At 34.2% G+C, this 21,680-nt stretch overlaps 1 protein-coding gene across 1 annotated transcript in view; it reads left to right on the top strand.

Moving 5' to 3' along the window:
* The window catches only part of C5 (complement C5), a 28,690-nt gene continuing 7,010 nt past the window's right edge, over window positions 1-21,680 (top strand). The window contains 29 exon segments of the mRNA XM_009280652.1: window positions 1-65; window positions 1,106-1,298; window positions 2,237-2,399; window positions 3,001-3,071; window positions 3,700-3,791; window positions 5,868-5,950; window positions 6,441-6,531; window positions 7,047-7,152; window positions 7,904-8,030; window positions 8,376-8,491; window positions 8,720-8,920; window positions 9,507-9,710; window positions 10,196-10,405; window positions 10,586-10,735; window positions 11,665-11,794; window positions 12,112-12,177; window positions 12,772-12,972; window positions 13,631-13,721; window positions 14,166-14,242; window positions 14,889-15,028; window positions 15,704-15,925; window positions 16,520-16,580; window positions 17,188-17,277; window positions 17,532-17,744; window positions 17,865-17,940; window positions 18,826-18,985; window positions 19,458-19,553; window positions 19,851-20,022; window positions 20,899-21,104. Of these exon segments, the coding sequence (XP_009278927.1) occupies window positions 1-65; window positions 1,106-1,298; window positions 2,237-2,399; window positions 3,001-3,071; window positions 3,700-3,791; window positions 5,868-5,950; window positions 6,441-6,531; window positions 7,047-7,152; window positions 7,904-8,030; window positions 8,376-8,491; window positions 8,720-8,920; window positions 9,507-9,710; window positions 10,196-10,405; window positions 10,586-10,735; window positions 11,665-11,794; window positions 12,112-12,177; window positions 12,772-12,972; window positions 13,631-13,721; window positions 14,166-14,242; window positions 14,889-15,028; window positions 15,704-15,925; window positions 16,520-16,580; window positions 17,188-17,277; window positions 17,532-17,744; window positions 17,865-17,940; window positions 18,826-18,985; window positions 19,458-19,553; window positions 19,851-20,022; window positions 20,899-21,104 (3,873 nt within the window).

The raw sequence follows: 21,680 nt of genomic DNA on the forward strand, positions 1-21,680 counted from the left end.
ATGACTATTTTCATATATTTTTTTGTTTTGCTATTTTCTGGAACAACTTTTAGCCAAGAGAAAACGTAAGTAAAGCAAATATAGAATTTACTGGAAATGTTACTTGATTGTTATCTGCTATTTTAGGTAAATAGATACAGAATTTAAGTAGAGCCAATACAAAAGGCACTATCCAAATTGATGTGTTTTCACAAGCAAAATTCTCACTAGCGTATGTGGGACTAATGCTAGAAAAAGGACTGATGCTTCTGGAATTACTGTATTTGCTGCCAAAGAAAGAGGTAGAGTAATCTCCTCATGTGCCACAAGATAAACGTGCAAAAAAGTTAAGAAATAAAGCTGATGCTCATTAGCTTTTCTATAGTGCCTGAAGACAGATACTTTGCTACAGGTTTGATGAAAGCTCTTGCTTAAATGTGTATTTTACAATTGTACTTAGTGGTGCTTTTTTGATTCTTATATCTGTTAACAATGGTGTATAGGAAGCAGCCAACCTAAGTGCTTTTGGCATTTCAGAAAAAGAAGATGCACATGTATCCAATGTTTTGTTCAACGGCATTTCATATGTGTTTTAGATGTATTATGTGGTCAGGTACTAAAGCCTCGCTTGTGCTTTTGTGGAACGATGCATACTTCAGTTTATAAAGCACTGAAGAAATTAGAATAATCGTGCAAAAATTTATTCACATTGGCCTTTACTGTAAGTTGCCCCATTTATTTCAGTAAGAACTTTACTGGTGGGAAAACTACAGTAGTGTACTATTTGGAAGATTAGTGTTTCAGGGTTTAATTTGGCAAAAGGAATAATTATTTCCATGTAAAATAATTATTTCCTGTTTTAGTAGACGTGCTTTTGTGTGTCTGCAAAATCAAATCCATAAACATTACTCTACCTAGGCTGTTATTTGGTAATGTTATATTACAGTTTTCATAAAAATTATTCTGACTGGGGCTCTACAGTTTTTAACTAGTGCCTTAGAATAACTTAGCCTGATTATCTTGTTTGCTTTAATGGTGTGTACATAAGTGAATTACAAACAGAAGTAAGAAATCCGAAAGAAATATAGTTCCATTACCCTTTTATTGTTTTATATTCTATATACAGATATGTCCTTACAGCACCAAAGATTTTCCGAGTTGGGGCATCTGAGAAAGTCGTAGTTCAAGCTTTTGGTTATGAGAAGGAATTTCCAGTCAATATTGCCATAAGAAGCTTTCCAGATAAGCTTGCTGTTTATTCTTCTGGCCATATTTCTTTAACTCCAGACAACAAATTCCAAGATGCTGTAACTTTAATGGTAAGGAATTCAGACTTTTCTTGCAGTGTTTTTATTGTTACTTTTAATTATAAGTGTTAAAAAAGATTATGGTAAGTTTTCAGTTGTTTAAACTGGGAAGGGAAGCCTAGCGCCCCGATTTCTCAGTTTGCTGCATTGTAGTTTATTTCATTTTAGTTTGTCTGAAATTGAAATTATATTGGATAAAATTAGTGTACAGGAGTGACACCAAAGTTAAACATATAATCAAACTATTTTAGAAACATTAGCATAGTCGCTTAACTTTAAAAAATAAAAAGGGAGAGAAGGGAGAAGTGTTGAATGTGGACACGATATGTCAACTGAGTGTTCGGGTAAGCCAAAATGGTAACTAAACTGAGGTTCAAGACTTGGTCTTGTTTGTCAGTGACAAGCTCCAAAGGGGCCCAGGTTTCACCATAAAGCTTTATTTAACTGATCTGCTTGAAGCAAAGAGTGCAGGAGGCTAAATAGATTTTTTACTGAAAGCTGATGACCAAGTAGGTTTTACTTGGGGTTATGCCTCCCAGGAGATACTTCTCGCTTGGTTTTCCTTTTCAGCCAAAATAGCTATTTCACCAAACTACCAACCACAGCAGTAACTTTGGTGTGGCCAAGATTCATCATGTGTATAGATGGAAGTCTGATAATTTGTACTCTCATAACCTCATAACTGAGCTTTGCACTTTGCTGTTTTAGTTCTGGACATAAATAAAATGCAAAATTTCAAAACATCTGTTCGTAGCTTAATACTCCAGACCATCATCTATGATATAAGCAAGAATAAGCCCTTGTGGCTGTTGATTTTTTTATTTAATAGTAATTAACAACAGGATAGTAATTGCTATTCAGGTACTCTTCTCAATAAAAAATACTGTAGAAAAAAAATACTTGAAAAATGTTTTAATGTTCTTTAAAAATCTTTATTTCATCTCCCCCAGCTTCAACCAACAGATTTACCAAGAACAGAGAATTCAGTCAAGTATGTGTATTTGGAAGCTGTTTCTCCACATTTTACAAGATTTAAAAAAATTCCTGTTTCCTATGAGAATGGGTTTCTTTTCATCCATACAGACAAACCAATTTATACTCCTGATCAGTCAGGTAAATAATGCTTATTTCTCTTGGCTGTTATTTAATTTTTAAAGTCTGTTGACTTTGCTAAGTAATTAGGATTTAAATATCCTTTAAGCTCTTGGTTATGTTGTATCGTAATCGGCTGCTATTTAATTTTTTTAATCAGCAGAATAATATTTTGAACTATTTGATCATACTGTAGAAATTAATCACTTCTCCCAATATGCTCTCGGTCCCTGCGCTCTACACCCTAAATGACTAATCTGTGGCACAAAGCATGAAAGATTTTCCTGGGAATATGTTAAAAATATTTGTGAAGAAATGATGACTGAATCATTGGTTTCATGTAGATTGAGCTCTTTTCCTATGAAAGTGTTATGCTAGAATTGTGATGCTAAAAAATTATATTGCACTGTGGTGATTCAATGTGAAAGAGTGGTGGTGCAGGGTCTCTTGTTGCTAGCATGAATAAATACTGTTTGGACACCATACTGACAAAAGGTCAAAAGCATTCTATAAATACTAAAATCTTAAAAAATTAGTAGGGATAAAAGACTGTGGGTTTTGGGGGTTTTTTTAAATCTCTATTATGGTATGACTTTGAGATTTACTGTAATAACTCTTACAGTGAAAGTCAGGGTTTACTCTCTGAATGAAGAACTGCAGCCAGCTCGGCGAGAAACTGTCCTAACTTTTATGGTAAGTTGTAATTGAATTTAATATTCTGTAGATCACAAAACCAATAAATGTAGTTAGATGGTAAATCAGCATCACAAGCAGTATTTAATAAAACTGTTAGATGTGTTTGCAGGTAGCCAGACATCTTTTAAAAGATCTAAGAATGACTTTGCACAGTTGGATAGAGGTTTTCAAGTCCTAGATGTGAACTTGTTACAGAATGTAAAAAAAGAAAAAAAAAAAAGAATTACCTTTAATATCTGGGGAAAGGATTTTTGAGGGAATTTTAGTAATATATGGGTTTCATACTGTTGTTTATTTCATTTAAGATATAAAAATAATCAGTATCTACTATACTATATTTTTTTAGCCTTTAACAATAGAGTTGTTATTATAGTAACTTTTTAGCAATTTTAAGCATTGTGTAGTAACAGCTTTTAATTGTTGGAACCACAGTAAAATGTTTTATCACAATTTCAGTCTGAATTGTTTCTAAAAATCTTTGAATTTTCATTTTGTGAACATGCTGTGAAATGGGCAAAACTCTTAGAAAAATATGGCCAGGCTCCCACTGAAATCACTGAATGAAGATTTTCCTTTTGATAAGAATGATCTGTAACTGCTGATTCTTTCCTGTTATAATTTAAAGGATCCTGAAGGATAAAAAGTGGATATTATGGAAGAAGATGATTTTACTGGAATAGTTTCTTTTCCTGACTTCAAGATTCCTCCTAATCCTAAGTAGATTAATTTAATTCTTTTTGAGAATTATTAACATATTACTGCCTTTTCTTAAAGACTGTCAGAGTGTCTTTTGCTTGATACACAGCATGTGTGTGACTTGAAACTTGGAGATTTCTAACATTTCACATAGTGTGTAACCATGGTATAAATAAGGAACTTATGACCAAGTATTCTCCTTTTCAGTTGACTTCCAAACTAACATTTGTCTCCTGATGCCAAGTGGGAAGCTTATTCTCTGCGTTTTCAAATAGATGGCATATGCTCACTGTAATGAGAGAAAGTGAGGAGATGTAGTGAGTGAAAATACTGGTGAGAAAACTGAAATTAAGGAACAGTTAGTGGTAGGTTTGTCATGCTCAATTAAAAAGGAAGATTAATAAAAATTAAAGCTTTCTACTGTAAAGAGAGAAACAGTGTCAAAGATGTATTGATTTCAAGGAGGGGAACCATTCATATTTCGTACATATATTCATACAAATCACCAGCATTTTTCCACTAACAGCAGCATACAAAATAAATACCTCCATTTAGTTCTCCATTTAGTCTTGAGAGGGTGCTGAAGATTCACTGAGTTGGCAGAAGGATGCTAGCAGGTGCTTGAAAAATTGATTTTTGACAGATTTACTTTTCATTAGGAAATTAGCAATAATTTCAGTGTGAGTAAAATTTAATTTTGTATCCTTCTTGAAACTGAGTATCTGTTAACAGTAGACTCGCATAATTTTTATCTTGGTGCTATATAGCTGAAAGATTGTAGAAACTTAATTTTTATAAATTACTATGTAAATTGCAGTTGTGCCTCAGTGCTCTAGTCAGAGAGAGAAGGACCTTAATAGAAGTCTGCACGAGTCCTTTGGAGCATTTTCTTTGCTAATATATCTTACAAATACATTTTTCAGTGCAGATACATGTATCCTTTCTCAGTCAAGATCTGATTGCTTGTAGATTAACATGGTCTTCATTCAAGATGACCTCTCTGATAGATCCAGTCACTGTGAACCACTTGCTTTTGGCCATAGTACAAAGTTTTGTTAGTAGAGCTTTGTTGGTTTGTTTGACATCATTTAAGATTTTAAGTACAAGATACTGCATGTTAGAACTACAACTTAGATTGTCTATGCAAGAAGTTAACTAACATGCTTAATCCTTTTTTATAGTATGTATATGTCAAATTATTATTCATTCCTTGATCCAACTTGAACTTAAATGTTTCCTTATAACAAACTTATTTGCCTTTCTGTGGAATTTCTATATTCTTTATTACTGTGCTTTATAACCTTATAAATGGGCTAAGTATATTGAGTTTGCCTTTATTTAATGAAAGAATTGATAATTGGTCATAGCCTCCAGCCATGTTTCTATTATTAGGGAAAAAGACTGCATTTTTCACTTACTTTGCCAGTTTTGTAACATAGCTAAATTTGCTCAAAGATTAAATGGATGTAGTATGTAAATTAAAACAAACTCAATCAAATTTCTTTGAATGGTAAGGTAGGAAGATATATACATTTAGATATGCTCTGCACATAGAAGTTCTGTGGGTTTAAGTAAAGCAATTTGAAATGAAGCAAATGCCTTTTGAGTGTGTCTAGCGGCAAAGAAAAATCATCCAAATTATGGTAAGTCAGGTAGGTGATACATACTAATCCTGCTGACTGCATTGGAACAGACATAGTAGCCACAAACAGGCATTTGTCTAACCTCAGGGGTGATAATTGGCAAGTGAAAGAAGGTAGCAAATAATGTCTTAATGACCCTGGTTACATTTGCAGTCTTCAAAATGTGTCTCTGCTTGTAACTATAAAACAAAAAATTCTGATGATAGTCATGGTATAAATAATGGCATATTCTTTTCCAATTTATTTCAGTGCTTTAAAATAAGTTTAAAATAATTATTAAAATATCAAAGCAGAATCTTCTCAAAGTAGGCATTGAACATGTGCAAAAACTTGGTGCAGAATTTTTCTCTCTAAAATAATTATTAACATGACATATTGTTAAGTAGTAATATTAATTTTTGTCTTCGACATTAATTTTCATCTTAAAAAATGTTTGATTCTTGACATTTCGTAGATATGGAATTTGGAAGATTGAAGCCAAGTATAAGAAGAATTTTGTAACCTCAGCTGTTGCCAAATTTGAAGTTAAGGAATATGGTAAGGTGTGCCCATACTGTGAACCTCCATTTTTATATGCTTTTTCAGTTATAGAGGACAGCTATACAACATGGAGGAATAAAATGCAGAAATGCCTGAGGTAGCATTGGCCTGCTTATACACAGCAATGGGATGCACTGTAATGCCAAGTGGCAATGTCGGTTCAAGCTAATCAATCACATTGGTATAAGACTGTATTAATACAACTTGCCTCTAAATAGGGTTATTCTTTAGTATGCTGCGTCATCTTGACATAGTTGCACTGATGTGAAATGTGGAGACAGAGCAACTGCAGATAACTTAGGGCTTTATAACTTGTGCTTCACTGTGGACAAGCTGACAGCTGTATTTTGGGGCTATAATGTTGTAATTCAAATCACTTGAAACCAACAGGATTCTTTCACGGCTATACAGAGGCGTCTTTCTGAGTACCTGTGGCTTATTGTATAAAAACACGTCTAAGTGGCTTTCTTTTCTACTCAATTTTCAGCAATGCCAAGCTTTTCCATCGTCATAGAGCCAGAAAGTAACTTTATTAGTTCTGATAAATTTGAGAACTTCAGGATTGTTGTGAAAGCTAGGTAAGGAAACTTGGCTTTGATTTCTAAATATAGAGGCGTCTTTCTGAGTACCTGTGGCTTATTGTATAAAAACACGTCTAAGTGGCTTTCTTTTCTACTCAATTTTCAGCAATGCCAAGCTTTTCCATCGTCATAGAGCCAGAAAGTAACTTTATTAGTTCTGATAAATTTGAGAACTTCAGGATTGTTGTGAAAGCTAGGTAAGGAAACTTGGCTTTGATTTCTAAATATGTGTGTATCTCTTCTTCTTTTACTTGAAGAATGATTCTACCATGTCCAGAAGTTTCCTCTTTTACTTCCTTAAGAAGCCCTATCATCACAATCCTTTCTGCTCTGTAGGAGAACTAAGTGACCCTTTTTAAAATTCTTACAAAGTGATTATTTTTCAACAGAAGTGTTTAAAGCTACACAGACATTTGTTTTCTATCTCTTGCCTAGGAAATTACTTCAAAAACAAATGCTTTGTTGCAGCCATTAAAGTAATCTTAAAAGCATTTATATTGTTTTGTTCTCAGCTATTTTTATAATAAAAAGCTTGCAAGTGCTGATGTTTTTCTTCGTTTTGGAATAATTGAAGAAACTGGAAAAAGAATGATACCTCATGCAATGCATTTAACTAGGGTAAGAAGAAGCAAGCCTAATTTGTGTAGATTTCACGTGCTTGGTTCAGGACTGATCCAATTCCACTGAAGTTTTCCCATTAAATTTGATGAGAATGGGTTCCAACTCCTAGTTTGCATCGACAGCTATTCAGTGGCAACTTTTCCTATGCAAGCCTATCATTGGGGTCATAGAAACGCACTTTAAGATGAAACTCAGAGGCAGCATCTGAGACAGAATGTAAATTCAATCTGTTTTCAATTACTTACTTGAGCAAACTGTGTGGTTGAAATTTCTGTGAAATAACTTTTATGCTATCTATTACAGAATAAACCAAAGAAATCAAATATAGGATCGATGTAGTAATACCAAATCATGATAGGAGACAAACAGATCAAAATTATATTGATGTATTATGGGGAGTGTGTTCTCCACCAATTATCCCTCCCTCGTTTAGTCTGGCCTTTTTGATTTAGTCATTGGAGAATGATAAAAGGCATTATCTTTCCTCATTTAGTGAAGATATCTCTGTGCTATTCCTACCTCTTGTTGGGCCTGCATGCAGACTTTGCAATATGTGCCATTGGTTGATTAAGTATCAATAATTTTAGGGAATAAAGAATTCTTCTTCATTAAAACATCTCCACCTTTGATTTCCTCTGAAAATAGACAATGATCAGAAACATGTTGAAGTTAGAATTTGCATATGGTGTATCTATATATTATTTCTAAATTATTAACTATAGAGTAATGATTTATATTTCATTTCCAGATTGAAAATGGAGTTGCTGAGATCAATTTTAACAGTAAGAAAGCAGTGAGTTTTATAGGGTTTCAAAGTCTAGAAGAATTGGATGGGTCATATTTATATATTGTGGCATCAGTATTGGAGTCTACGGGTAAGTTGCTTTTTAATTGATTTTTTTTTTTTTAACATATCTGCAAATGTGGACAGAACTGGAAAACAAAACTATATGGATAACTTTCCTAGTATCAGACTTTCTTTAGTATGCAGAAATCCTTCTTCCAAAAATATAAGGAAGAACAGCCCATCCATCACTGTAAAAATGTTTAGGGATTAAACTTTTTTTTTTGGCTATTTGTTCTGACAACAGTGCTAGGAGTTGACTCTTTAGATGCAAGTACTTCACTATAACAGACAGGTTGTGCTGCCCTTTGAAGGCAAGTGGAGAAAACACAGGCTTTAGGATGTGATTATTAAAAGGGGCATAATATTTTGTTAGGTGGCCTCAGCAGTGAAGCAGAATTTGCTGGAGTCAGATTTGCTGTATCTCCTTACAAATTGAGTTTGATTGCTACTCCTCTCTTTGTGAAGCCTGGACTTCCATTCTTCATTAAGGTTAGTTAACACAAGCGGTATTGTTGTACATTACAACATAAAACCCATAATGCAGAAGCCTTATTCTTTGTTGTATATATTACTGTAGGTCTTAACACGCTTTTAATTTCCATTGACCTTTTACATTTTTTTAACTTGCTATTGTAGAAGAAGCTTAGCAGTTTGAAAGTTTTCTCCTTGAAAAATGTCACCATTCGTATAAGGAATGTTATCTATTCTGATGAACAGGTGCAGGTGAAAGACACAGTAGATCACTTTGTTGGAAATGTCCCTGTAACTGTCACTGCAAAATCATTTAGTGAGCAAATGGATGAGACTGAGTTGATATTAGAGGGTTCAGAATTTGGGAGAAGAAAAACAAGCACAAATGATGGAACCGCTTTGTTTGTTGTTAACATCCCGTCTGATAACAAAATATTGGAGTTTCAAGTGAGTTAAATCCTTCCATCAATTTATTTCTTTAAGGGTTTAATTCTGTACTTTTGTGAATGCACGACACTAATGGGAAGATTTTATACTCTCGAGTTTATAAATAAACAGACTATTACAAATAATCAGTTATGAAATGCAAGTGCTATAATGAAACATTACTTCTCTATTAAATTCTTTATTAAATTATTCTGAAACAAAATATCCTAATTTATTTAGTAATAGTTATTAAACCAAAAATTTAAATGAATTGTGTGAAAACAAATCTGAGAGTGCTTCCCTCACTATGTAGGGAGGCATATCATTAACCTTTTCTGCTCTATTTATCTATGTATTTTCTTCTACACTACCATTTTATATTTGACTTGATATTTATAGATCGTTTTGGTAAAGAAAACATGAAAGTCTTGAGTTGACTTTTATTTTATTAATACTTCTGAATAATATGTTACAGAATGCTTTTAATATTGTAATTATTTGTTTTCTTAGGTATAATTCTGTACTTAAACTATTCAGAAGTCAAGACACAGAGTTTTTGTTTCCTTCTTCACTAAAAAATTTTTTAGATGTTTTATTATCTTTTCAGGTAAAAACTGCAGATCCGCATCTTTCAGATGAAAACCAAGCAAGTAAAACCTATGAAGCAAAAGCTTATTCATCATTAAGTCAGAGTTACCTATATATTGACTGGGCTTCAAACCACAAAATACTAAACGTAGGGGATTTCATAAATATTAATATATATCCACATAGTCGGTATATTCATAAAATACATCACTACAGCTATTTGGTAAGTAACAGATGTTTCCACATAAAATACTGAATTGTGATTTAATATATGGTCGTAGATGAAAAACCTCAACGATCAAGAACTATTCTCAGCATAGAATACATGCAGCTCAGACAACTGCTCCTTCCATATACAATCTGTCAGTCTTATAGTAAAAAATTGTTAACAGTCTCATGTTTAAATTGTATATTGTCTCCATTGTTTTGAATTTTCATCTGACATAGACTGGGATTAAGAACAAGTAGTGCTAGTCTCAAAGGCTATTTCAGGAGTTGAACTAGAGAAGAAGAGAAAGATGCGCAGAGACAGCACTTCTTTTTGGGGGATGAGGGATGAGAGCTGCCTTCCCTTAAACTAGCCCCACTGGTCCCAAATGCATTTTTGTGTGTGTTGGATTATATCTAAATGCAAGTAATTATTACATGTAAGAAACATATTCAATATACAATTTGACTTTTTTATTCTCCATCATTTTTCTATCATAGATCATGTCAAAAGGGAAGATAGTAAGCTTTGGAACTCAGAAGAGAATTACAGATTTGGAATATGAACATCTAACTTTCCGGATAACCCAAGAAATGGTTCCTTCAGCACGTCTTATTGCTTACTACATAGTCATGGGAGAAGAAACCGCTGAGTTAGTAGCTGATTCAGTTTGGCTGAATGTGGAACAGAAATGTGGGAATAGTCTTGATGTGAGTAGCAAAATAGGCAGTAAAATTTGTGGGTGTGCATTAATTTTATGGTCAGATTTTAACTTGGAATTACACAAGTTCTTTAACACTTTCTCGACTTATTAAAGTTTCTGCCTTCAGATGCATTTATTTTGGAACAATGTGCTTTTAAAATTACCAATATTTGTTTTCAATTTATAGATCAAGCTGCAATCAAGCAAAGAGATACTGAATCCAGCAGAAGTTGTACCACTTAACGTGAAAACACAATTCAATTCCTTTGTTGCTTTGTCATCTATTGACAAGGCAGTATATGGAGTCACAGGAAGAGGAAAGAGAGCAATGGAAAAGGTTAAGTAGTAGCCACAAAAGAAAAAGAAGTTGCTATTTGTTTCATGTTCATATTCAGATAGGTTTCATGTTCATATTCAGATAGGTATTATGTGTCATGCATTTAGTAAGCCTGAAAATAGGCAGAAGAGCAATTCAATCCAGAATAAAAGTTGCTGGTTTAAATCTGACAGTTCAAAATTATAAAAGGAATTCATTCACAATGTTTTCATTTCCAGTAAAAGTAAACTGTGGTTTTAAAGGCAGATCTGAACTGTCTCCTCAGAACCCTTCAGACTTGGCCAAAAATAGGTTGCAGTGTTAGAGAGCTCCTTGATCAAAGAGGCGTGGAGACTACATTCTCCTCCTTAGTTCTTCCTACAATCTTTTTAGGTTATATTTTTAAGGCATGGTACAATGGTATGGCAGGCGCTGTTACATTCAGTGGGTTATAGAGGTTTTCAGTCCTTGTAGAATTTTAAATAGGTGTGTATGTAAGTAAAACCTACATATCATCTGTCACTGAAAGAATTCCATTCCTATGATAAAACATGGTGGTTTGTTAATACTTCAGAACAGTCAGATACAAAATACATAGGAGAAGAAGGAAGAATACTTTTGCATCAACGTTGAATCATTTGAATCTGTTTTATAACACTAGTGAATTGGTTTTAAACAAGCTAGTCTGAGTATCAGAACTGTTATAACCATGTTAGCGAAGCATTCCATCTTGATTCTTCTGCATGACTCTTAACTCCAATGTGGGCTACAAGAAAGAGGCTGTGTCGGTGCTGGTGCTTGAATTAGCTCAAACATCGCTGAACGGTATTCTCCAGTGCGTTGTGAGGACATCTTCCAGGCTAAAGTGGCTTTTCTGCAAGTCTAACTCTCTCATTCATCATATGACATATTCCAAATTTTAGCTAGCTGCTGATGTGTTTTTTCCTCAGATAATGCTACATTTGGAAAAGAGTGACCTTGGGTGTGGTGCTGGAGGAGGACAGAACAACATTGATGTATTCCGAATGGCTGGGCTTACATTTTTAACTAATGCAAATGCTGATGATTCAAATGAAGCAGGTATATTCCTTTGTTTTAAGCGTGAAATTGTGGGGTTTTTTTTCTGAAATATTCTACTGTGACTCTCAGTTATTATGTTGGAACTTACTTAAATTAATAGGGAATGCATATACTAATCATTTTTGAGGGAGGAAAACATTATGACTTGTGGATCAGTTACTGTAATTGAAATGAAAATACTTTTATGTAATTAGAATAGTAAACAGAAAAAGTCTCCCAAATTTGAAATGTGATTTTTATGGAATTATTTTTAAGTGGGCTATGCTATTACAAAAAAAGTCATGTCTTTTGTACTTACTTATTTATTTTTTGAACAGGTGAAACTTGCAATGAAGTTTTAAGAACCAAACGGTCTGCCTTCAAGGAGAAAATACTCAAAAAAGGTGTGAAAAAAAATCTTTTAAAGTATATAATTATGAAAAAAAATCACATCCATTAGAAATCAAGAATCTGAGTGTTTGCTTACTACTCTTAATTATTGTTATTAACTTAATGTAGTGGAGAGAGACTGACAAATATGGAAGATAACTTTAGAGAGGACCCCATTTATAAAGCCTCTTAGCCATATGCTGAATTTGAAGTCAGCAAGATTTAAGTACACATTGAAAATACAGCAGATGTTTAAGATCTTTTCTTTTTCTGAAGAGACATACCCTGAAAACTCACAGTACTACCATATGGCAGTCTTTCCCAGTGACCACCTGCCAGGGACCAAGCCTGTCAGAAGAACCTTTGACTGTTAAATCTTAAAATGTAATACAACTCCTCTTATCTAATTTATATTTTTAATTCAGAATAGTAGCGGTTAAGTGTGTGTCACTAGCTTTTGAAAAATGGCAAGTTCGTGTTCATCCTCAAATCTGCACCTTCACTGAAATTCTGCAAGTTTTAAAAATACATTCAGTATAACAAGTAAAGATGCATTTGGAAATAAAAACGTCATCTCAAGGAATGGAATTATTTTATTATTATTTCAGCATCCAAATACGTACATCCAGAAGTTCGAAAATGCTGCATGGCTGGAGTAAGAGCATATCCAGTCGCTGAGACTTGCAGTGATAGAGCTCAGCGAATTCAAAGTAATGAAAAGTGCGTTTCTGCATTCAAAGATTGCTGTGACTTTGCAAACAGACTGCGGGAGGAAGAGCCTAATAAGCTTCTAATATTGGCAAGAATGCGTAAGTACGAGAGCTTTAACTCTCCTGTGGACATGTGGTGAAACACTTCCAGCAGAATATGGGTTAATATAGAGGTGATAGCTTAGGTAATAGGGAGGGGTTAATAGATTAACAGTCAGGGTTATTCCAGAAAGAATTTTACCAGTCTCCAAAGACATTGGTTGTATACCCCTAAAGAGGGGTAGGAGAGCAGTTCTTTATTCTATTAAGAGCTATATTTTATTCACCCGTATTTAGAACAAGCAGAACTGCAGTAAGAGAGCATCATTGCCTGTGAAGGCAATGCTAAACTTGAATGCTAAATTTGAATCCTTTGCCCAGGCTCAAAAGAGCCAATGGGTAACATCTTAGGAAAGATCAGTGGGAGCATGAAATTTCTTGTCTCAACATTCTCTCCCCATAATTGCTTGTTAACAAGTTAATCTGTCTGGATATTGGACAGGTATTCACATGTGTAAATAGATGAGGTGGGATTAACACAGACTTTTGATCGAGGGTATTCAGATACCTTTTTGCTTGTATCAGGACTAACCTGAGGCAAGTAAGCAGAATACAGTATCACAAAAGAAAAAGATAATGATTTTGAAGCCTTTGGTGGAAGGCTGTTGGCAGGTAGTTTGGATTTTTTTTTTTTACTTGCTTTATTTATGTTCTTCAGATTTTGAGGCTGTCTTGGAACTGGATGAGGCAGAAGTTCGTAGCTACTTCCCTGAAAGCTGGTTATGGGAAGTTCACCAAGTTTCTCCAAGGTACTACTTTTCTCAGATCAATTACCAACATTTGACTTAGTCATCAGTTTTATAGAAAGTAAATGCTAAAATTGAGGTAGGCTGGGTAGCCTTAGTTGTACCCGAGACGTGTGCTAAAATGCAGTCTTATACAAACAACCTACTCCTGCCATGTTTTCCTCCATGCAGGATATGCTGTCTGGTGCCCAGATTGTTGAGTCACTTTGCCTTTCACTTTCTACCTTGCTAAACACCACCTTCTGTAAAGTTGGCTAAAACCAAGTTTATTCAAACAAAAATCCAGAAGTCCTGTTTTCTTAAATAGGCTCTCATATCTTACCTTACCTAAGTCTCTCTTAGATACAAGAGTTGCTCTGGGCACGTACTGTCTTTGTGTTGATTAGCTGTTGGTGTTAACAGATGGCTATTGATAATGTATAAATGTACTAACACTTCTAAACACAGGTCAAAGACTCTGTCTATCACCTTGCCTGATTCGCTGACTACCTGGGAAGTGCAAGGCATTGGCATTTCTGATAAAGGTAGGTACTGCAACCTAATTAGATTGTAGCTAAAGAATTAGGGAGCTTTTCCACTTGGATTTTGCAGAACCTCTCATTGCAGTTGACACATGTTCTAAAACGTTATTTTTCTGGTTGATAAACAGGAAAACATCAAAATATATATTTTAGGGAAAGGAAATTACTTCATTTCTTGTTATGAATGTAAGTGGCTGGGAAAACAAAGGTCTGTCTAGCCTATCTTGTGTTTGACAATGGCCCATAATAAATGACTAAGAAGAATATAAGATCAAATAGTCAGTGACTCTTCCCTGGCACAACTTTACAGTGTCCTGCTATCAGTAGCTCAGGGACTTGAGGAGAGGAAGAAACAAATTCTCTGATAGATATGGTAGTCCAAACAGAAAATTTGTTTCTCACTTTGGGAAGAAGAAGCAGCAGCCCAAAGGACTGGTATGTCAGCAAGTATGTGTGAAGAGTGGGAGACAGCAACTTGGAACAGGAAGCAAGAGCCTGGTCACTTTTAAAAAAGCTTGGACAATTTCAAAGTACATATTGAAAAATGATAAGTCATAAGTAAAGGTGGCAAGTATGTGAAGACTTTTTCAAACTTGTTTATCAGAAGGGTGGATAAGATAGTCTGCTTTTATGTTTTTAATTTTCTTAGGCATATGTGTTGCTGCACCGTTGGAAGTGCAAGTTGTAAAAGATATCTTCCTGAGTGTTTATGTTCCTTATTCTGTGGTGCGAGGAGAACAAATTGAGTTAAAAGGATCAGTTTATAACCATAAAGCTTCTGCAATTAAGGTAATTTGTGGTCTTAGTGAGTTCTACGGAAAGATTAACATAATAAACTAAAAAAGCATTTCCCCTGTGAGTATCCAGTATAAACAGATCCTTGGATCAGATTTCTCCACAGCTAGTGTTATGTATGCTCTACATAACGATTGGATTTCATTGTTACATAGTTAATTGTTTCATTTCCAGCCATTCTACTGATTACAATGTTGTCATGCTCTTGCTAGCAACGTTGCCTCCTGAAAGTTAAAATACAATTTTTCTATTCCAACTGTTTGGACACAGTTTCAAAAAGTGATGGGATTTTTTGGAATGACCTGCTCCAGAGCTCACAGATTACATTGTCTAGGGATTTAATATAAAAGGACTATTTTTAAGGAATTACATTCAAACAGAAGTGCAAAATTATTATTGAAAAAATTCAAGAAAAGTATGCAAAGGTATGTGTATGAAGCAGGTATGTGTATGAAGCCTAGTATAGTGATTCCCTGATGTTGCTAACGAACACTTGTTAGTATGTCTCTAGTAATAGTAATTCCAAAGATAGTAACACTTGCTCAGCGTAAACAGAAAAGTAGTATAACACTAATAGAATGCTCATTATAGTATATCAGTGGCTTTAATATTTCTCTGGTGTTGTACCTGTCATGGAGGTGAAACATGTAAAATATTTCAACATTTCAGTTCTGTGTTAAAATAGCAGCTGGAAATGGAATCTGTTCTTCTGGAGATTCTGCAACTACTGGATCGAGGATACACAACTGTAATTTTAAGAATCTAGATGGCGGTTCTTTGTCACCAGTTACATTCAGAATACTTCCTTTGGAATTAGGTCTTCACACTATCAACTTTACATTGTTGACAGCCAGGAACAGTGAAACTGTAGTTAAAACTTTACGTGTAATGGTAAGAAAAAAAAAAAAAATCAAAATTTTCATAGTGTTTTTGAATTTCTTACTGATTCAGTCACAAGAAAAAAATATATTACATCAACATATAAATATTGCTTTATTTTAATATTATCAGAATCAAAAATATCACATGATATCATTGAATTCACTGAAGTGTATGCAGTGGAAAAATGCATGACTGAGTATTTGAGTATGCACACTTTTAAACCTTGATTATAAGAATTGTCAGAAAGATTATATACATATAAATAGATTATAACTTAGTAAGCAAGGAGAATACTGTGTTCTAAGTTATTTGGTTCAGATTTTCAACTGCTTAAGCATGCTTCACTGAAAGACACTTTTGTAATTTTATACTTTCTTAAGCTTTTATTTAAATCTTTTTTGTTAAATTTTCTCAAGAATTTTGGGAGATAGAACACTAGCTTAAATGTATGTAGAACAGATGTAGAACAGTTAAGTAAAACTCAACTACAGAGAAGGATGCAGAAGGCAAAATTACTATGGCTTTAAACTGTTGTTTCAGCTAATGTATGTAATTAGGCAAAAGTGTTTTCATTTTCTACTGCTTTCCTCTTAATGATTTCAGCCAGAAGGCATTAAGAAAGAAATTCATGCAGGTTTCACTTTGGATCCACAGGGTATTTATGGTAAGAGAATTGATCACGTGTCTTTACTTTGTTTATTTTTTCATATTCTTGATTCATGATGATCAAGTTTTCTGTAATGTGAAAAAATTGGCATTTCTCCTTCCTGAAATATTCTTCATATGTCCCTACCAAGGATTTCCTGTCCTTTCATTGACTAACAAATCCGTCTCAAAATAGCTAGTCTTTCAAAAAATAGTTGGATTCATTTCTTAAAGGAACCTTTATATGTATCTTTTACTATCATATAATACTAAGCTTTTCTCAGTGTGCTTGAAAACCGGTTAGCAGGTGCTTTATTAATGAAAATGGAGTACGTTCTCATTTAACCAGAGGTGAATCTGAAACCACAAAGTTTAGGTCCAGATCAAATTTTTTTTCTTAACAAAAAAGGCAAAAGAAAGATTAAAGTGTTTGCATCTGTTCTTTTTCAAAAGTTGATATTGTTTGCATGTGCATTTGGGCATATTTCTAGTTTTCAAGTTATCACAGGTATTTTTGTTGCTGACTTCTCAGATAGTTGTAACCTTTAAATCTGGGTATTACATCTGAATCATCTATTGATTTAGGTTGTGCAGTATGATGTGTATATATACATTTTCAATTATAGGTTCAATCAAGAGACGACAAGAATTTCGATACAAAATCCCACTAAATCTGGTCCCTAAAACAAAAATTGATAGAAGTGTCAGCGTAAAAGGTAAATTGAATTGAAACTTTTAGTCTACTGCATATGTACTTTCTGTATATATGTTCTTTTTCTCCTATTTTGTATTCCTTTGTTTAAATTTATCTGAATTTATTCCTAGGTTCTCCTTTTGAGAAAAGACTTTGCAAATCACCTTTTTGTGTATAATTTTAAATAATTCATATAGAATGATTGCTTATAAGTATCAGTCAGATTCACTTTCATGATCTCTCATTTAAATCAATTTTGTTCTTTTCTTTCCACAGGACATCTTATGGGTGAAGTGGTTGCCGCAATCCTCAGTCCTAGTGGTCTTAGTATTCTTACTAATCTGCCAAAGGGCAGTGCAGAGGCAGAGTTTATGAGTATTGCACCAGTATTTTATGTGTTTCGCTACTTGGAAGAGTCAAATTACTGGCATTTACTGGGTCCTCAAACCTTAACTTCAAGAACTCAAATGAGGAGGAAGATGAAAGAAGGTAGAAAAATATAGGTGCTTCTCTTGCTTCAGAATTGTAGAGGTGCATAAACTTTGCTGAATGAGAAAGGTAATATAAATCTCTTTTCATAACTTATTTTCTGCCTAATATATCTCTTAGGAATTGTGAGCATCTTGTCATTCAGAAATTCTGACTTCTCATATAGCATGTGGAAGAATGGGCAAGCTAGCACGTGGTGAGTTAAAAAGCTCTTTTGATTAGAATGGTTGGAAAAGACTTGTTTCATTCCTTTGCTTTCATATTGTAACTAATTTTTAAATGGTGATACTTTCTAGTAAGCCTGAGAGGTGAGCTTGATGGTAGATTTAAATGGTGGTTACAACTTTGAATAATATTTTTTGATTCCTTGCTTTCACTTGCTAAATCTTTTGTTTATGTCCACAGTTCACACCATTACAACCAAGTTGGGCCAATGGTTAGGAGCAGACATACCTGAAATAATTTGTATGATTTTGCTCAGTTCTGACACCTCTTCTTTGGGCTTGGAATTTTACAAAAGAACTGTGTAGACTTTGGTTCCCTGCAGAATCATAAGCTCAGGCAAAGTTTGCACCCCAAGTTTGAAAAGGAAAGCTAAGTACAGGGATATGAGCAAGGGCAAAATAGACATAGCTCTTGTTCACACAAGTATGATATTTAAAGGCTATCAAACAGGAGGGGTAGTACTGTTTATGGAAAACAGTCTGCCGTTGAAAATTAGGCAAAATACATAGTCACTGTCTTGCCATTCAGAATGGCAAATGCAGTTGGCTTATAGAAGGAAGGAATAAGATGCTTCAAAGGCATCTTCCTTAATTTCTGTGCATGTGAAAAAGTAATCTTTTGGGCATGTAATGAGTTCATATCCTGAAACATGGAAATTGATCCTAGTTTAAAATTATTTGAGTAATTATTACCCATTTGCTAAGTTAAATTCAAAATTCATCTGCAATATTTCTTTGAACTGTAGGAGTGTGTAGCACACCTAAATCATAAGTAGTACAAATTTGTGCCTAGCCTCTAGCAATGTGGTAGAATTTGCTAATCAAAACAAATATGATCTGTTTGATTTTCTTGGCAGGTTGACAGCTTTTGCTTTAAGGATTCTCGGACAAGTTAATCAATATATAAATCTTGATCAAATTTCTGTCTGTAATTCACTTCTGTGGTTGATTGATAACTGTCAAATGCCAGATGGGTCATTCAGTGAATTTTCAAATTACCAACCAGTGAAACTACAGGTATAAAACCCAAAAATTTTCTGTGCATATACAGTAAAAGCTGAAGTCACCAGGAGGTAATGTGTTTTAGGAATGCAAGATATTTTAGGCTGCATTTCACCAGAACACCTATTTGAGACAATTTTGCTGAATTTGCATTTTTCTAAATTCATTTAAAGAACAGCACAATCTTGCAAACCTTTGTTTTCCCACTAAAAGTAGCTGCTTGCCACTTCTGAATATTTAGAAAAAGTTTATGTAGGTTGATTTTACAGTATAATAGCCCTGGCTTGCCAATAACTTTATATAATTTTGTCTCTTTTTTACAAATAAGCTATTACCTTCAAAAGAGTCAACATATTTTCAGGTTAAACCAAACTGAGATTTCTTACAGAAATTTCTATTTGTTTCCTCACCTAAACTGTAAAAAGTTCTATTTATTTAAATCAGCTGCTGTTTCTATTTATTTATATTTACATATTTTATTTTGTAGGGTACATTACCTAGAGAAGCTAAAGAAAAATCTTTGTATCTCACAGCTTTTTCTGTTATTGGAATTGAAAAGTCAATTAAAATATGTCCTACTCAGGTAAATATTATTTTTATTTCTGCCAGCAGTCATGTTCTGGGATTCTAATTTCTTCCACTTCCTTTAACATTTGTTCAAAGAAATCAAGAGGCTTTTTTAAATTTCAAAGATTAAGATTTATTTGCTTTGTTGTCTTTGTCTTTCAAAATCAGTAAAAGAACAATAATGAAATTCTGGATCACTTTATAATAAGATATATTGTTAGAAGATACTATATATACCTATACTGTCTTGATAGATGTGTTTCTTTAAAAATAAGTCTAATAGATGTAAGGTGTAGCCTGTTCATCCTTTCAGAAAATCCAGGATGCTAAAAATAAAGCAGGAGATTATTTGATGAGAAACGTGCAGTCTGCTCAAAGCCCCTTTACTATGGCAATAACTTCGTATGCTTTAGCTCTTGTGGATTTGAACCATCACTCTGCACGATTGGCGTTCTCTGCACTGAAGAAGGAAGCATCTGTCATAGGTATTATTACATTCTCTCAGAGTGTCTGTACTGTAGATGGCTCTCAGGTAGGCTGTTCTTTTAGTATTTTTAAATTCTCTAACGTGATGGCACTACTTGGAGAGTGAATTTCGGTGATGCTTGCTTTGGCATAAGTGAATTTTTACTCTTGTGTGCCCTAGTGTTTTCGCTAGATTGAATCCTGCTTTCAGCTTTTCAACAGTGCAATTTCATTAGCAGTATGCAAGTCAGCTAGGCATCTGTCATTCCACATTGTATCACGTTTGTTCTATCTATAGGCTTTCCTTTTATGCAGGTGTCCATGGTGGATTACATTTGTCTGCCTCCTCAGCCTTATGATGTGTCCACTCTCTTCTTTGGCTCAGTGGAATTTTTCACAATATCTGCCACTGCCCTCACTTTTGTTGTGTTGGGTTTTCTTCTTAATTTCTCACTGGCTGATGAGGGACTTTGTAGTCTCTTGTGAATGCTGTTCCTTTTTAGTGTATTTTGGTCACAGTCAAGGGACTTGAACTGTTCTCTGCCAAGTAACGATTTCTACTGGAGTAGAAAAGCTTTGTCCTGTCTGTTGAAAGTGGTTTTTTAAAAAAATAGATTTAAAATCTGTATTCTATTTGTTTGGCCACTCTATCACTGTTCAGGACCAGCAATATTCAGATATGCATCAGATGCATTGCATCGGGTCTGTTTATCATCAGTTTCTAATATAAACATCAGACTTACTAGTGTAAGAGAAGTATATCTTCATCTCCTGCTAAATGCAGATTGAATTCCTCCTTTTGTCCCTGACCTGAGTAGGCAATAGTTCACCTTGTGTAGTCTGGAGACAGCTGTTGCTATGTTTCAATCTGAAACCTTCCTTTTATGCTTTTGTAGGTGACCCTCCTATTTATCGTTTTTGGAAAGATACTCTCAAAACACTAGACCAACACACTCCCAGCGCTGTTACTGCACAAATGGTTGAAACTACAGCATATGCCTTGCTTACTACTTTGCTAAGAGGGGACAACAACTATGCTAATCCAATCATCAAATGGTTGTCTGAAGAACAAAGACATGGTGGAGGATTTTATTCAACTCAGGTGAGCTTTTAAATATTTTGCTCTCATTCTTCCAGTACCAAAATCTGAGACATCTTAAGAGGGTAGTATCACTGGATGACCACATTGACAGGTTCTATGTCCTATGTATAGGATTAGTATCAAATGACTCTGTTGCTGTGATATTCTTTGTCTCTGGGAAATACGATTTCTTTTCATGAAGTCTGTTATGAATAGAAATTTGCAAGCTGATTCCACTGACTTCAGATCTGCTGAATGAAAAGAATCATAGGAGGAAAACTGTTTTCCTAAGTTTCTTATAAAACAGAATATTTCATTTCATGACATGATCTTTGTTCTTGTTTTCCACAAAAATGGAACGCAGTGTAAGAAGGTATGCATTTTTTCATTGTAAAAACTGTGTTAGTATGCATGAATAGACTAGAAGTCAAGTGAAAGTTGCCAGGTTTCTAATACACTATCAACTAGTCATACTATATAGAATATTCCAATTCATGCAACCTCCCTTTTTTTAAATTACTAAAAATCTATGAAGAAACTGATGAGTGCTGTTTTTGTTTATTGCTATTTGCTTGCTTCCTTTCTAGTACTTGCATG

The sequence above is a fragment of the Aptenodytes forsteri genome, unplaced genomic scaffold (genome assembly GCF_000699145.1).
Source record: "Aptenodytes forsteri isolate BGI_AS27 unplaced genomic scaffold, ASM69914v1 Scaffold68, whole genome shotgun sequence".
NCBI classification, from domain to species: domain Eukaryota; kingdom Metazoa; phylum Chordata; class Aves; order Sphenisciformes; family Spheniscidae; genus Aptenodytes; species Aptenodytes forsteri.